The 17,659-nt window shown below is 47.1% G+C and overlaps 2 protein-coding genes across 3 annotated transcripts; both read left to right on the plus strand.

The window, feature by feature from the left end:
- The first annotated feature begins 1,484 nt into the window (after positions 1-1,484).
- On the plus strand, positions 1,485-2,996 carry Gltpd2 (glycolipid transfer protein domain containing 2). Its single transcript, XM_032913250.1, has 3 exons — positions 1,485-1,766; positions 1,961-2,127; positions 2,216-2,996. Exons 1-3 carry the CDS (start codon positions 1,485-1,487, stop codon positions 2,751-2,753), a joined length of 987 nt encoding a protein of 328 aa, XP_032769141.1. The 3' UTR covers positions 2,754-2,996.
- A 3,207-nt stretch (positions 2,997-6,203) lies between these two features.
- On the plus strand, positions 6,204-8,645 carry Psmb6 (proteasome 20S subunit beta 6). 2 transcript variants are annotated; one of them, XM_032913249.1, is made up of 6 exons: positions 6,204-6,341; positions 6,730-6,797; positions 7,139-7,270; positions 7,509-7,638; positions 8,192-8,336; positions 8,430-8,494. In XM_032913249.1, the coding sequence occupies exons 1-6, from the start codon at positions 6,243-6,245 to the stop codon at positions 8,492-8,494; spliced, it is 639 nt and encodes a 212-aa protein (XP_032769140.1). In that variant the 5' UTR covers positions 6,204-6,242. The 2 variants fall into 2 exon arrangements, with proteins under 2 accessions (XP_032769140.1, XP_032769139.1); XM_032913248.1 differs by having other exon boundaries at positions 6,206-6,341; positions 8,450-8,645.
- Positions 8,646-17,659: the final 9,014 nt, after the last annotated feature.

A 17,659-nucleotide genomic window follows, 5' to 3' on the forward strand; every position in this document is an offset into this window, starting at 1 on the left:
CTACAGTTTTGTTGTTATAGGCAATGTCACAGGGACTTTAGATCTCAGAGCACAAACTCCTCGAAGTCAGCCTAGGCATGCGCCTTATGTGGATTTTGGTGCTTTCCTAAGTTTCTTTGAATAAAGATTAACAATTCTGTTACGAGGGTTCTGGATAGACATTTTTTGCTAGAGTCTGTATTACAGACAATGCTATACCAAATACTGGGCTGTGCTGAGCACCTCTAAACATTATTACTGGAGTTGAAATGGTCTTTTTTATAAAAATGTTTAAGACAGAGTCTAGATAAGTTACCCAGGCTGGCCTTGAACTTTTAATATTCCTACTCCAGCCTCCCAAATACCTAAGGTTACATGAAGACCTGGGCTACTGTGGCCAGCTATGAAAATGCTTTTGTATTCTGGGGGGCGGGGGTCTACCATGGGAAAGTAACGATTGAGTTAATGAATGAAAGCTAATGTGAAGCTCAAAAAAATTAAATCATGACATCTAAGAATCGCTGAAGGGAGACCCCAGACTCAAATAGTATGCAAAGGCAAAGAGCGTTTATTCTGCAGAAATTACCGGCACGCAGGGGTCACGACAAAATGGCAACAACTTGAGGAGCTTGCGAGGTCCCCTTTTAGGCAGGTCTAGGGCAATTTTCCAGAAGGATTAGGTAACCTCTAACATGATTGGTAGGGCTCACAGTAGTAACATTAGTACCGTTTTCATTGGTTGCTGTTAGTTCTGCTATAATTGGTGAGACCTTGAGGAATTTTGGAAACCGGCTCGGTTCTGGCCTTGTTATCTCCTCCAGCTCGGTGTGTCCAGGAGCTGACTCAGCTCCCAACTATCCTACCCAGGTCAGGCCATCGTTGACTCAAGGCTCTTGGTCAGTGGCTCCCTCTGAGAAGCCTGGTATGCTTCCTGGGGAATTGCATTTTTTTTTCTTTTCTTTTTTTCAGAGCTGGGGATCGAACCCAGGGCCTTGTGCTTGCTAGGCAAGCGCTCTACCACTGAGCTAAATCCCCAACCCTGGGGAATTGCAATTTTTATTCCCAAGGTTTCCGGACCTCTCAGTAAGAATGTCAAAGAAGAGATTCTAACGCCCCATCATCTCACCTTAACCAGGAAGATGTGTTGGGCAACTGTGATCAGCTTTCCACTTGGAATGTTTTCACAGGGGTTAACACTTGATCCTCACATGAGACTTACAAAGACTCATTATCCGACGTTTACAGTGGATTGGTGCCCAGAGTTTAAGTAGAACTCACAAGAGGCCGCCTCTTACTACAAGCTAGCCCCACAGGTAAAGGCAATGCAGAGACGGGTCACACACTATGTCCCCCAAATCTTCATTAGGTCTCTCACCCCAGGATCTGACCTCTAGGGCAAAGGACACAGGGGAGGGGGCCTTAGTAGATTAATTATTAACCCTCTGCACCTCTGGACACCACGGGAAGAGAAAGGCCACCACCTAGCTACGTGAGGTGTGCCAGCAATGGTCCTGGGGGTCTCACTGTCCCCTGCCCTGGGACGCTGGTTCCGCCATGCAATCCCTTTCGCTATCTTCACGCTGTTACTTCTTTACATCAGTGTATGGCTGTTCCATGAGTGGCCCTTTGAGTTGCCAGCTCAAAGAACTCAGCAGTCCGGCCTGTGGGAACTCAAGCTCTCTTCTTCTCCAGCCCTCACCTCTCTGCTTCCTGTCACCTCAGGTGTTTTACCAGGCTGCAGGCCTTGGGTGCAGTCCTGCAATCCAGAGAGAGCGCTACCTTCCCAGGTATGTTTGAGTTTTAAGGCCAGAGTCTGGGGACTCCCGAACAAGGAAACTGGGGGACCAGACTGAGAATCTAATGATAGGAGGGTCTCTCTTCCCTTCCCCCTTCAGACGAGAAGAAAAACCAGGAGGAACCCCAGCTAAGTAGGCCTAGCAGGCTAGGAACTTTTCATGTATCTCTTATATCTATCTCCCAGATTGGCCCAGCATTGAGACCCCTAGTGGTCCCAGAGAAGGAAGAACCTCCCTGTCTGAGGCCTCATGGGTTGCTGGGTCGCATGGTGAGCCCTTTCCTGGCCTGTATGAGCCCTGAAGGGGATGTGGAGTTATCTCAGTATCTGGCAGGTTGGCGAGAACTACTTAGGTGAGTGGTCTCCCTCCCCCAAGCCCATCTTCTCCCAAATAATTCTATGCTCTTTCTCAAGTCATCTCCCCACTTCACTACCAAACAGGCTCCTAACCCCCCTTGGCTCTGTCTTCGCCTTTGCCACCAGCGAGGCCTCCAACAAGGTGACCGCCCTCGAGGCTCATGTGCACGGCCCCGATGCTTCACATTATACATCGCTGGTGACTATGGTGACGTGGGAACGGCGAGCAGTATTGCTAGAGCGTCTGGGGACCACACCCCGGCACCTAGCGGGGCCCTCGGGCTCTCAAACGCTGCTTTTGCTGCACCGCGCGTTGCGCTGGTCCCAGCTCTGCCTCCACAGGGTGGCGACTGGGAAGCTCGGAGGTCCAGAGGCTGGCGCGCAGTGTAGGGACGCCTACAGCACCGCCCTAGCCCCGTACCATCCATGGCTTATCCGTCAGGCCGCTCGCCTGGCGATCCTGACCCTCCCGAGCCGCAGTCGCTTGCTCCAGCTGGCGTGTCCAGGAACCGGAGAGGCGGACGCGCGGGTTGCTCTGGCCCGGGCCGCCCGCGTCCTGGAGGATGTGTACAATCGTACCCAGGGCCTCCTGGCCAGCCACGGCCTGCTTCAGCTGGCTTGATACCGCGACGACCTGAGACTGAACAGGAAGGCATTTCTGGGGTGGGATCTAGGTACTCAGAGTTACGGGCGGCCTGGATAGTGGTCCTCCTCCGTGACGTCACCACAATTAAGGCCCGCCCCCAACAGGGCGGCCCAAGTTAATGTACGAGAGCCTTTCATCTTCAACCTCGGGAAGCTGGAAGAAGCAATGAAGAATAAAGAATTCTGGAGCGATGGCTCAGCGGTTAATAGCACTGATTGCTCTTCCAGGGGTCCTGAGTTCAAATCCCAGCAACCACATGGTGGCTCACAACCATCTGTAATGGAATCTAATGCCCTCTTCTGGTGTGTCTGGAGACAGCAACGGTGTACTCAAACATAAAATAAATCTTGAAAAAAAAAAAACTAAAAAAAGAAAGAGAAAGAAAATGTTTAAAAAAAGAATTTTCTAATAACTGTCGGCATTCGGCGTTGTGTATGATGACTGTAGAGCTAGCTTAAGGGGGAGGAATGTGGGAAGATCTGTTATGCCTGTTCTCTGTGTCTGAAAGACTCATGTTCCCCTTGCTCGTTTCAGCTGCTCCAGGGCTTCAGTTGCCAGCTCTATCCCAAGTCTCAGTCCTGATCTGCCCTCCACACAGCCAACGCAGCATGTCCGGCCTGAATTCTACCTTCCTCCACCAGAAGTGCATTTCCTTCTGCGTTCTGCTCCAACTTAAAGCCTCTCACCATCAGGCACTCCTCCACAAGTTTATGTGAAAGAAAGAAACCATTTCCTAGACTAACTCCCAAATTGTACCTCAAATCGACTTTCTTCTGAACTCCAGAACGCTATATATCAATGGGATATTTGACATTTCCATTTGGATGTCAACTAGGCATAGCACACCTGACAGGCTCAGACTGAGTTTCTAATGCTTTGTTCTAAAATATTACCTTCACTGTCACGTTAGCTCAGTAAGGAATTCTATTTTCCAGGTCCTCAGATCCAAAATCTTGTTAAACTGACTCTCCCTATACCAACAATGAATCTATGGAAATCTGACTACTCCCCACATTTCCCAAGTTTCATTGTCTAAATGAGTCTTATGTATCTTCTGGATTATCTTTTCCTTTCTTACAATTGCACTGTCACTGAACTACAAAGAAAGGTGATTCTTTTGTTTGTTTGCTTTTTTGGTTTTGTTTGTTTGTTTGTTTTGTTTTGGGGTTGGTTTTTTTTGACACTGAGTTTTGTTTTTTTTTTCTTGTGTAGCCCCGGATGTCCTGGAACTTGCTTTGCAGACCAGACTGGTCTTGAACTCACAGAGATGTGTCTGCCTCTGCCTCTTGAGGGCTGAGATTAAAGGCATGTGCCACCACTTCCCAGCAAAAGGTGATTCTTCTTTTTTTTTAAGATGTATCTATTTTTAATGTATGAGTACACTGTAGCTGTCTTCATGCACACTAGAAGATGGCATCAGATCCCATTACAAATGGTTGTGAGCCACCATGTGGTTGCTGGGAATTGAACTCAGAACCTTAGGAAGAGCAGTCAGTGCTCTTAACCACTGAGCCATCTCTCCAGTCCCAAGGTGATTCTTTAAGATGTCAACATTGGGGGCTAGAGAAATGGCTTAGCCAGTAAAGTACTTGAGGTGAGAACCAGGGTTAGGATCCTCATCACCCACATAAAAGTAGTGTGGGCACCTGGCGTGGTGATCCATGCCTTTAATCCCAGCATTCGAAGGCAGAAAGAAACAGTCAGATCTCTGTGAGTTCCAGGCCAGCCAGAGTTATGTAGTGAGTCCTTTTCTGGAAAACAAAACAAAACAAAACAAAAAAACAAACAAACAAACAAACAAAAAAAAAAAAAAAAGCAGAGTAGGGCATGGCAACCTACCAGCAAAAGGAATGTAGAGGAAGGACGGGAGTTCAAAGCCAACCTGGACTACATATCAAGTTTGAGACGTCATGAGATCCTTTAAGACAAACAAAAACCAGAAAAGCCACGCCTGGTAGTTTGAAATCTCAGCTTCTTGGGAGGCTCATATAAGAGTTCAGCAAGCCACTGCTTGCCTAGGACAGTACCTGTCTAGGCTACAGATTAGCTCAGGGCTAGCTTTCGAAGTCTAGGGATTCCTTGCCTCAAAATAAAAAAAGAAAAAAGAAGTCAAAAGAAGCCTGTGCTATCACTTAGTGAGTGACAGAGTGCTTGCCTAGCATTCATGCACACGGTTCTGGGTTTGAATCCAGCAACAAAGGCAAAGCAAAAACAAAAACCTTAGTAAGTAGTGTATTGATGCAGGAATTTGGGGTATTACTGCAGAAACACAACCAACCGAAGGAAAAAAGTGAACAAATTTGGCTTCACCAAAATTTGAAGCTTTTTTTTTTTTTTTTTTAACATTTGGTTATTTGTTGAGGGAGGGAAGGGTGCATTAGAACAACAGTGATTGTATACAGGTCAGAAGACAACTTGGAGGTGTCAGTTTTCTCCATCCACCATACGGGAGGGGCACCTTTACTGACTGAGCTATTTTATTTGTCTAAATTTTAAAACTTTTCACTATAATCCAATGGTAGAAAAACATCTGCAAATCATATATCTGATGTTTCTAGTATCTAAAATATAAAAATAACACAATATAATAATAAAAACTCAGGCAATTCCTTTTTAAAATGGGCAAAACCCTTGAATGGACATTGCTTCAAAGAAGATACACAAATGACTCACTAGTCATGGAAATATGCTTAACTAATTACTCAGGGAATCGAAAATCATGCGATCACACCCGCATGCACTAGAATAGCATGATTTAAAAATATAGTACATTGGTGAGAACGCATAAAGGTGGGAACCTTCAGATATGGCAGGTGTGACTGTCCAGGGGTATAGATACTCCAGAAAACAATTGTAGCTTCCTCAAAAGTTCCTGTGAGACTCGGAAATCAACTCTTAGCATACACTGCTTAATATGGACCCCGGACTAATGAAAACACAACCTGACCATTCCAATTTGTACTCTTATCCTGTGGGCTTTTCGAACCAGGACAACAATCAGGTTATAGCGTATCCTACCTGTTAACTTTGCTACACAACGTTTTTATTTACAAAACCTTCATACTCCAGACTATATAATAGAGTTACAAAAACTAACACACACACACACACACACACACACACACACACACACACACTTATAATGTAAATTAGGCTTCTTTTGCAACTATACTTCGCCTCAGGGAGCCACAAGCCTCTGGTTAGGTATATCTTTAAGAGAAGAGGCTCCGCCCCGCTTTCCCCTCCCTATATCAGCCTTTTTTTTTTTTTTTTTTTTTTTTTTTTTTTTTGGTCGTAATTTGACACACTGCCGTAAAGAATCACTGTCGCTAACGACAGTTCTTTCCTCTGTATTTTCCCTTCTGCCGTCAACCAGCTTCGCTCCCAGAAGGCCGCAGAGACGTACTAAAGAGAGTGACGGAGCGCTTTACGACCGTTGCTTTGTGGCAGCTGTAGAAGAGGAAGATGGCGGCCGCCTTAGCTGTTCGTGGAGCCGTCTCTGCACCGGCCTTTGGGCCGGAGGCGCTCACTCCAGACTGGGAAAACCGAGAAGTCTCCACAGGGGTGAGGAAAGAGCCAGAGTTCAAAAGACATGTACTAGGCCCGACGAGAGGGAAAACATGAAGCCCGAGTGGGTTTGGACTTAGCGTGTTGGGGAAGAGGTGAAGTGTTGTTCTGAGAGAGGAGAGGGATTCCTTGGATGTTGGAATGGGGCGATACTTTTCGTGATGAGAGGTGAACAGTGGACTGAAGCATAAGATTCTGAATCCTGGGCTTTGGAGATTGGAGTTTTTATATTCTCTAAAGTGTTGAGCCCCCCATAAGATTTGATAGTAGGTTCGCGGAGTTCCAATCTTGTATTATAGAATCCCGGGTGAGGAATCATTGCGGTTGATCTGTGCTTGAGAATGAGATAAGACTCAGATTTACCCATTTTACACTTTTTTCCCAGACCACGATCATGGCTGTGCAATTTGACGGGGGCGTGGTTCTAGGAGCAGACTCCAGAACAACCACTGGGTGAGCTCAAAACAGAAAGCCTTCCTGTTTTTCCTACTCCATACGTACACCCCATTCCTGCCTGTCATCCCATCCTTACCCTCCTCTGACCACTATGGCAAGTGAAGTTTCTCCTCTACCTAGAGATAATAAGGATTTGTTCCCAATTCTGTGGCTTCCAATTCCCCTCACCTTTTGGTGAACTACTAATAAAGGTCTGTTCTCCATTTTCTGGCTTCATTTGCCTCAAGAACTAATAGGTAGTAACAGTATTTCTATCCCTGAAGCTGGAGGGAGTAGGCAGTGATGTGGTGAAGGAGGACGGCAAGTGGGCTCCTTCTCACTGTTCCGCCATCCTGCAGGTCGTACATCGCCAATCGAGTGACTGACAAGCTGACCCCTATCCACGATCATATCTTCTGCTGCCGCTCAGGCTCGGCAGCTGATACCCAAGCAGTAGCCGACGCTGTCACGTACCAGCTTGGTTTCCACAGGTGCTCGGGGGCAGGGGGAGGCACAACTATCCTAAGGACTCTGGAAAATAAAGGCACTAAAAGGCCTGACTCAGGGGTTGGGGATTTAGCTCAGTGGTAGAGCGCTTGCCTAGCAAAGCACAAGGCCCTGGGTTCGGTCCCCAGCTCCGAAAAAAAAAAAAAAAAGAAAAAAAAAAAAAAGGCCTGACTCCAGATCCTGATGTTGCTTTCTCTGTGACCTTCCAACCCAACCTTCTAGTATTGAGCTGAACGAGCCTCCACTAGTGCACACAGCTGCCAGTCTCTTTAAGGAGATGTGTTACCGCTACAGAGAAGATCTGATGGCAGGAATCATCATCGCAGGCTGGGACCCTCAAGAAGGAGGGCAGGTCAGGCCCTCCTCACCAGAACACTGGAGTCACAGCTTTGATGCTCCACCCCCTCAGCCATGTTTGTGTGTGTGTGTGTGTGTGTGTGTGTGTGAGTCTGTCTGTCTGTCTGTCCGTCTGTCTTTCCAGTATGCACATATTCTTGTGAGTGTTTGCATGTAGTTGCAGGTGCGGGTGTGTGAAGGCCAGAGGTCTACCAGAGCTGTCTTCCTCTTGAGACAGTCTCACTGAAGATAGAGCTTCCTTTTATCTAGGCTGACTATCCAGTGAGCTCTAGAGATCATACCCCCTCCACCCTTCTCCTAGAGCTGGGCTCACAGATATGCATGCCTAGCTTTTACATCAGTGCTCGGGATTTGAAATCAGGTCTTCATACTTGCCTTAGCAGACCCTTTACCATCCGAGCCATCCCCAGTCCCCACTCCAGACACTTTAAGTCTCTCGTTACCTTACCATTAACTTTCCCCAGACCAAAATCAAAAGGGACAGGTGAATGTATACGTGTTGGGAAAGGGTGCAACTGGTGGCTTTTCCTTTCCCTCCCATCTGGCAGGTGTACTCTGTTCCCATGGGAGGTATGATGGTAAGACAGTCCTTTGCCATCGGAGGCTCCGGGAGCTCATATATCTATGGCTATGTTGATGCTACCTATCGGGAAGGCATGACCAAGGATGAATGTCTGCAGTTCACTGCCAATGGTGAGAATCTGTGCTTCTATGCCTATGGGCCTCAGCCCTCATTCCCAAGCCATGCCAAGATTCCTTAGTTTCAGCACCTAACTCCAAACCCAATCTCCCTGTTTTCTCTACAGCTCTTGCTTTGGCTATGGAACGGGATGGCTCCAGTGGAGGAGTGATCCGCTTGGCAGCCATTCAACAGTCGGGGGTAGAGCGGCAGGTGCTTTTGGGAGACCAGATCCCCAAGGTCACCATCTCCACTTTGCCACCTCCCTAAAGCCTAGGATTCCCATCCCGACACACAAGCTAATAAACAGTTTGTCAAAGACCTATCTGTGTGGACGTTCTCTCAACTTCACATCCATTCTCTTGTGCAAACTACTGCACTGAGCACAGTAGGAATTAGAGAGGCAAGGAAGGTTTATTAGTTCTCTGTTCCTTTATTATTACTATTGGATTATTTTGGGGGTGACTGATTGCATTCTTTTTTTTTTCAATAAAATAGTTTATGTGTACTGGTGTTCTACCTGCATGTATATCTTGGTGTAAGGTGCCAGATTACTAAAACTGGAGCTGCAGGCAGTTGTGAGCTGCCATGTGGGTACTGGGGATTGAACCAGGCCTTCGAAAGAGCAGCCAGTGTCTTAACCACTGAGCCATGCCCCTTGTTCTTGGTTTGTGGGTTTTTTGTTTTTTGTTTTTCGTTTTTTGTTTTTTTTTCCGGAGCTGAGGACCAAACCCAGGGCCTTGTGCTTGCTAGGCAAGCGCTCTACCACTGAGCTAAATCCCCAACCCCTGGTTTTTTGTTTTTTTGAGACTAGATCACTTACATTTCAGTCTGGCCTTGAACTTGTGGCAATTCTCCTGCCTTTGCTTCTTGAGTGCACAGATCACAGATGTATACCAATGTACTTGGTTGGGAGTGGTGGTTTCTACATCTTTCTGTAGATGATATTTACTCTACATACCCAAGTATCTGAACGGCTAGTATGTGGTTGGTTGGGGACTGCAGCAATGGCCGAAGTCCAAGCTAGAACCCAGAATTAGGAGAATGGGGTCACCTCCCCTGCTCAGTCTGATGCTGATCATCATGGTGATTGCTGACCCAGAGATTAAAACTGTCCCCAGGGGGGTTGGGGATTTAGCTCAGTGGTAGAGCGCTTGCCTAGGAAGCGCAAGGCCCTGGGTTCGGTCCCCAGCTCCGGAAAAAAAGAACCAAAAAAAAAAAAAAAAAACTGTCCCCAGGCCAGCCTCATGATCCTCTTTCCCTCTGCCACTTAACAATCTTACAGCAATGTGACTTGTCTACAAGTGGGAGTAGATATGGATGATGAGTGGCAGAGAGCAGCCATAGAGAGTGCTTTTGGAGAGTTCTATAAATCACAGTCCTCAGAAGGCTGAAGATGGCTTCCAGCTCCTTTGCAGCTATCCCTATTCAAACCAGGGACCTAAAGGAGCTCAGAGGTGCCTCAGTGACTCCACCTTCCAGTCTTATTTCTCTAGTCCACTGGTCAGGGAGTCAGAAGCCGCATCTACACACTGTTCAGAGGACAGAAAGGATGAGTCCTATGGGAGGAGGGTAGAGGAAGAGAAAACATCCTAACAAGCAACTTGGGGAAGGTTGATTACAGCTCAGTCTGAGATTATCACGGTGAGAAGCCTCTGGTTACTCTGTACCCATGAGCAGGAAGCAGTGGATTGCACTGCTTGCCTCTGTATTTATCTAGAACTCCAGCCCATGGAACAGTGGAACCTCCATTTAGAATGGGTCTCCCCACCTTAGGTAATCTAGACAGTTCTTCACAGATCTGCCCAGAGGTTTCCTCCCACAGTGATTCTAAACATCAAGTTGACAGTAAAAACCATCACAAGTGGTCAGGTGCTAATTAAGTGAAAGAGCAGAAAGGGATCTCTGTCTTAACTTTTTTTTTTTTTTTTTTGGAGCTGGGGACCAACCCAGGGCCTTGCGCTTACAGGCAAGCGCTCTACCACTGAGCCAAATCCCCAACCCCTCTGTCTTAACATTTAACTAAGGATACTTTAGCTGTCCCGCCTAAGTCCTCTGTTGTACTTAACAGTTCAGCTCTAAACACTGCAAGTATCTAGCCATCTCTGCCCCAACCTCATCCATGCCTGCCCTTACAGAGTCTTTCAGCCCTAGAGCAGCCTCAGGGATCTGTGTGAGGGAGTGTGAGCCACGCTGCTTCTCTACTTCACAGTCCTAAGTGTCAGGCCAAGTGTAGCGCTCACCTTTAATACCGGGCAGAGGCAGATGGGTTTCTGGGGTCAGCCTGGTCTACATAGAGAGTTCAGAGTTAGCCAGGACTATCTACAGAGGCCCTGTTTCAAAACAATTAGTAACAACCCCCCCCCCAAAGACATTCCTCAATACCTTGCTGTTCCACCTAGACTAGAACTATACTACTACTACTACTACTACTACTACTACTACTACTACTACAACACCTAGCTACTTAACCGTGACGGAAACAGCCAGACAGCTGCCCCAGCTTTGACAGTCATCACTGGCGCTTTTTCTGTTTTCTAGAGTTTATGGGACTTTGTATTCAGATATTTGCCAGGTGGATTGTGTCCTTTTTGTTTTGGGATGAGATCTGCAATGCTAGACAAGTAATTTACAACTGTATTACATCTTTGTCCCATTAATTTAGACAAGGGTTTTTTTTCTGTAGTCCAGGCTGGCCCTGAGTCGATGATCCTTCTTTGCTGTCCAGAGTGCTGGGTTAGAGGTGTGTGCCGCCATGTCCAGCTCCCCAAGTCTCTTAAGACATCTCACTCAGATTAGAGCTCACTATGTAGCCCAGGCTATCCTGGAACTTGTGGCAACACTCCTGCCTTAGCCTCCCAGTGTTGAAATTTTAGACAAGGGCCGCGGTTGGTACCTAGGAAAACTTATTTTTCATAGTATCTGAGGCTTGCTGCAGAACTGAGCCGAAGTTACAGAGATTTCCTAACTATCGCTTGTCTATACACGTGGGTAGCCTCCCTGATTATCAACGCCTTACAGCAGAGCCAGACTGCTCTGTTAGAACCAGCGACCCACACTGACACATCTCCGGCTTCCCCCAGCTGCCGTCGCCCTGGTCTCAGCTCAGAGGCCACCTCATCAGGAAAGCCTTCTCTGATCTTTCCAAACTAAGGAAAAGCTCCTGACCCCTGACTCATTCTCTGCCTTGTTTGATTTCTGTCCTAATTTTTATTTCCTGTTAGCCTGCTTGCTTTTTTTAAAAAATTGCTATCTCCTGTCTTTACCACAAAGTCACAGGGTACAAGAAGGAATTCTTCCTGGTTCATTGATAAATCACCATCACCTAGCTGGGAATAGACACTACATTTTTTTTTGATTGATTGATTGATTGATTGATTGATATAAGTACACTGTTGCCATCTTCAGACACACCAGAAGAGGGCACCTGATCCCTGTTGCAGATGGTTGTGAGCCACCATGTGGTTGCTGGGATTTGAATTCAGGACCTCTGTTAGAGCAGTCAGTGCTCTTAACCACTGAGCCATCTCCCCAGCCCAACACTACATTTTTAAAAATATATTATAAATTTCTTCCTTGACAATTTGCTACATCTGCACACTATGCCTTCATCATATCCACCCCGCACTGTGCTTTCTTTCTCGGTTCTGGACCCTCCCCAACACATGTCCCTCTTCCAGTTTCATGTCATCTATATCTACACTGAGAGAGAGAGAGAGAGAGAGAGAGAGAGAGAGAGAGAGAGAGAGAGAGAGAGAGAGAGAGAGAGATGAGAGATATCACTGAGTCTCTTAGTGCTGCCTGAATGTAAATGGGTATGGAGCAGTCCACTGGAGCATGGGAAACATACCAGGGGCCACACCCCCAGAGAAAACTGACTCCCTTAGCAGACCACAATTGCTAGTACCTTCTCCTACAACTTCTGTGGGTTCATGAGTTCAAAGACCGTGTCACCTAAAAACATCTCTCGGCATTCCTTCCTATTCTCCATCTCTTACATTCTTTCCACCCTTCTTCCAACATTTTAAAGGTTTTATTTAGTGAGAGAGAGCGGTACATGACATAGCACACATGTGGAGGTCTGAAGACATCTGTGTGTGTGTGTGTGTGTGTGTGTGTGTGTGTGTGACACATGTTCATGCCACAGCACACGTGGAGTTCTAGGACAACTTCTGCAATTCTCTTTTCCCTTGTTAAGGCCGGTCTAGCTTGTTTCTTGCTATACCGTGTGCTGTCTCCACCTCCCGCTTCTCTGTAGGAGTGCTGGGATTACAGCTGTGCTTTGGGTATCTGGCTTTTTACTAGGGTTTCAGTGATCAAACTCAGATCTTCAAGCTTATTCAGTAAGCATCTTTACCCACTGGGCCATCTCCTCAACTCAGCCCTAGATAAAAAAGACTCCTTAATTCTGTTTTCTGTCCTGCCCACCCCCAGCCTCTCCTAGTTCACTTTCCTCACACTCAACTCTGAAGCCTGATTTCAGCAAACTTAACTTTCCTATCAGCCATACTTGGGATCTGCCTCCTAACCACCATTCCCATTTGATCAGACACTTTCCACCTCAGCCTTGTACCCCAGACCTAGTCTATTGGTCCCCAGTAACCCTCACCCAACACTCAAACACAACCCTTTGCAACTCTGAACGAATTTAATGAGGTTATGACAGACTTGGGCCCACTGAGAACATAGTGTCCCAGGTTGCCAAGAGTTCTTGGAGGCTGAGCCCCTGGTTGTGCTTTTCAAATGGTAGAGTCATTTGCTGATGCCACATCATGCAGCTGGTGGCGGAAGGAGAGTCGAGCTTTCCGGCTTAAGTAGGCACCAGCCTCTGGGGAGGGCAGTTCTCCAGTCACATCGGGGGCTACAGACGGACTAGGATCTGGAGGGGAAGCTGCTTCCAGGCCTAAAAGGGGGTCAGAAGAGGAAGAAGGGTTGAAAGGGGTAGGTCGGGATTCAGCTCCCCTGCACCTCCCACCACAGCCGTGAGGGAAACTAGAAAGGAGTGAGCAGGTCCAGATAGCAAGAGGGTGGCCGAGAGGGAGCATCTGCAGTGGGGCCAGCCTCCCCAAGATAGGGCTCGAGCTGTTGTAGAGAAACCCCTCCAAATCCCTCTCCTGCTCAAAAGCACCCCGTGCTTGAGGCAGTAGTCTGCTATCACCATCTTGAAATTCTCGCACTCTACCACAGGCTTCCATCTTTCCATTTTGCAGTACTCTCTACAAAACCTTCCGGCAGCCCTGAGGAGACACGAGATATCCACTTCCCACCTAGGTAGGCAGCAGGATCCTTCTCTCATCCTGGTCTGAGGGTATATCTCCCCATCCCCCATTCATGCCAGTCTACCCCCCCCCCAGTATAACCCCCTACCTGTTTCCCTTTCAGTCTCCCGCTGTCTCCGGCACCCACAGCATGGGAAACACCAAGCCCCCTTCAGACCCATCTCAATAGTGGAGACTGCGACTTTGGGAAGGGCCAGGAGGGCCCAGGGGGAGGGGTGTGGTTTTCAAGTCCCCCCACAGTGGGCAAAACTACCACTTAGCCTCAGACCGCCCGGTGATTATAGGCGCCAGGGGATAGAAGGGGGGAGAGGGAGGGGAGAAAGGGTGGGGATACCCCATTCAAATACCTATATTTGGTGCCCTCTTGATTCGGGGTTCTTTTATCCCCATGTAAAAGGAGGATGTTGGGAGGCATTTCATGCCAGAGGCAGCCCAGAGGATGCCAGGACAATGAAAATCCGGTAGTGCGATACCCCTCAACTTGGGGTAAGGCTACACACTGCTGAGAATGGGAATCTGCCTCGTTCTGAATTTTTACCCTTGGTAACAGAACCCAGGGTCTCCTGTATGCAGGGCGAGATCTCCATCACCGAACTCTCTCCTCGCTGCCGCCATTTTCTTTTCTTTTTAAATTTTATTTTAGGATGCAAATTTAAAAGGCCCAAGGCATAAAAAGAATACTAAGGAATACTAAGGTTTTAGCATGAGTAACTTTATCCTGAGGAAAAATGCATTCTCACTAAACGGCCTGGTATCTTTGTTTTTGGTTTTGTTTTGAGACAGGGTCTCTCGATGTGACTCAGACCGGCCTGGAACTCTTGGTGATACTCTTAGCCTCAGCCTCTCACTGTTAGGATCACAGGCAAACACCACCAAGCCTAGCTGGTCTGGCAGCTTGTCTGTGCTGTTTGTCATTTGTCATTGCTACCGTAGTACAGTGTGGATCTTGTAGTGTTGCCCAAGGTCTCTCTACAAGAGGCAAGGGCTCTCTACGGCTGCTGATCCTTGGAGGCGCTGTTACTATCCTGACTTTACAGATGAGGAAAGGGGGTCAGTGAGAGAGAAGGTCTTTACAATAGTGTCAGATGCCCATAACAAAGTGAAGATGGTGCACAGTCTCATACACCTCAAACCCAGTCTCCCTGTCAGTGATGTCTGTTCTTTTTTTTTTTTTTTTTTTTTCCGGAGCTGGGGACCTAACCCAGGACCTTGCGCTTCCCTAGGCAAGCGCTCTACCACTGAGCTAAATCCCCAACCCCGATGTCTGTTCTTTATAAGACGTGTGTGGGTTTTGGTTTGATTTGGTTTGGTTTGAATTTTTGAGACAGGGTTTCTCTCTGTAGCCCTGGCTGTCCTGGAACTCACTCTGTAGACCAGGCTGGCCAGATTCACTTCTCTGTGTGTCCAGAGTGCTTGATTTAAAGGCATGTACCACCACCTCCCTGGCCTGTTCAGTTCTTTGAGACAGGGTTATGTGTAGCTCAGGCTGGCCTCAAACTCTCTATGTAGTCAAGGGTAGCTTTGAACTCTTGCTATTCTGCCTTTGTCTCTCAAGTGCTGCTATTATAGGTGAGGGATATCACACTTGGTGGGTGTCTTAGGGTTTCCATTGCTGTGAAGGGATACCACGACAAAGGATAACATTTAATCGGGGCTGGCTCACAGGTTCTGAGGTCCAGACCATTATCTCAGCAGAAAGCATAGCAGTGTCGAGGTAGACATGGTGCTGGAGGAGCTAAGAGTTCTGTACATCTTCATCTGAAGATAACCAGGAAGACACTGTTTTCAGGCAGCTAGGATGAGTGTCTTAAATCCCACTCCCACAGTGACACACTTCTTCCAACAAGGCCACATCTCCTAATAGTGCCACTCCCTGGGCCAAGCATATTCAAACCACCACACATTGGGTTTTGTTTTGTTGTTTTTAAATTGAGCTGACAGGGGTGGTGCATCCTTGGAATTTCAGCAATACTCAAAGGATGGAAGCAGAGGATTTCTACCTCAACCCCAGCGTGGACTGTCCATCGAGCCCTTCCTCCTACCTCTTAGAAAAGAACCATATTGAAACTAAGCATGTGCCTGAGTATTTTTTGTCATCGTGACACAATTGGGAAGAGGGAATCTGGACTGGGAAGAGGCTCTCCCTCAGATTGGCCTGTAGGCAAGTCTGTGGGAGGATTTTCTCGATGGGTGATGTGGGAGGGCCTGGGCAAGTGGTCCTGGGATGTCACAGAAAACAAACTGAGCAAAGTGGAGGAGCAAGCCAGGAAGCGGTGTTCCTCCACGATTTTCACTTCAGCTATTGCCTTGGCTTCCATCAGTGGATGAGTCTCTGGGATGTGTGAGCCAAAGAAAGGTTCCATTTTGTTTTGTTTGAGACAAGGTCTTTCTGCGTAGCCCTGGCTGTGCTGGAATTCGCAATATAGACCACACTGTCCTGTCTCTGTCTCCTGAGTGCTGGGATGGAAGGTGTGTGTTCCATGCCATCCCAAGCTGCTTTTTTGCTCATGGTCTTTAATATATCAACATAAACTGAACTGAGACACTAAGTATGTACATCTTGAACACCCATATCTTACCATACAGTTTCACTGAGTTTTGTAATCAGACATTTCAGGGGTCTGTATGTGTGTGTGTGTGTGTGTGTGTGTGTGTGCATGTGTGTGTGTTTGTGTGTGTGTTCATGTATGTGCATGTGTGTGTTCATGTGTGTGTATGTGTGTATGCGTGTGTGTATGTGTGTGTGTGCATGTGTATATGTGTGTGCATGTGTGTATGTGTGTGTGCATGTGTGTGTGTGTTCATGCATGTGTGCATGCATAGGCCAGAGGTTAACATCAGGTAACTCCTCTATCATTCTTCATCGTATTTCTAAATTACACTTCATTCTGTGTGCATGTTTGGAGGGGGAGGGGTGTGTGAGTGTGCTACCACATAAGTTTGTGTGAACGTCAGAGGTCAGTTTGCTGGAGTCAGTTCTCTTCTAACACCCTGTGGGTCTCAATGATCAAACTCAGGCAGTCAGGCTTTGTAGCAGGTGCTTCTACCCTCCGAGCCATCGCACTGTCTCCCCTCCATCTTATTCAGTAAAGAAGGGTCTCTTTACTGAACTTAGAGCTCTTGAGATCCTCCTGTTGTTAGCCCCCAAAGTGTTGGGGTTGCCTGCCACCATGCCTTGGTACGTATGCACACTCACTGACACCTCTCCCCAGGCCCCAGGCCTGGCCTTTGTGTGGCTACCTGGCCTCTGAACTCAGGTCTTCATGCCTGTGCTGCAAGCACTTTATCTATTGAGCCATCATCTCCCCAGCCCCGGAACATTTCATTATTCTAGAAATTTCCCTCATAGAATGCCCTTTTCAGTCAATCTCTTCCCCATGCCCTGCCTCAGGTGACAACCAATTGGTCTGATTTCCATTGCTATCAGTTGCTCTCGTCTGTTTCAGAACTTGGTGTAAATGCAATCATACTCCATTACTCATTTGTTTGCTTTCATTCAGCATAATGGTTTATCTATAGTAACGGTTTGTGTGGTTTATAGTTTATCACAGCGTAGTTCAGAACATACATACAATTCACCCTTTTAAGACAGAATTCCATGGTGGTTTTGCTATATTCACACAGTTATATAACCATCACCACTAATTTTAGATTTTCCATTACCCTCAAGAAACCCTTGTACTCATTAGAAATCATTCCCCAATCCTCCTTCTCCCTATCCCTGACAGCCACTAATCTATTTCCTGTTTCTCTGTGGACTTTCTTTATCCTGAGAATTCCATAGTGTGATGGTTAGACTTGTTGTTTTTTGTTTGTTTGTTGTGTTGTGTTCTTTCTTTAGGTTAATCTATATTGAGAAGATACTTACCTGCTATGTTTTGAAGCAAATAATAATACAAATAATAATAATACAAAATACAGCTGGCTCATCCCCTTTCGTCTTTTCCCTGCCTACCCTCCCACCCCCAAATATGCCCAGAACAGGGCTTAGAGCAGTGATGGATAATTTGTCAACTTGATTAGATTAAAAACCACCCAGAGCAGGGCAAAAGAGACGG

The sequence above is a fragment of the Rattus rattus genome, chromosome 9 (genome assembly GCF_011064425.1).
Source record: "Rattus rattus isolate New Zealand chromosome 9, Rrattus_CSIRO_v1, whole genome shotgun sequence".
NCBI classification, from domain to species: Eukaryota; Metazoa; Chordata; class Mammalia; order Rodentia; family Muridae; genus Rattus; species Rattus rattus.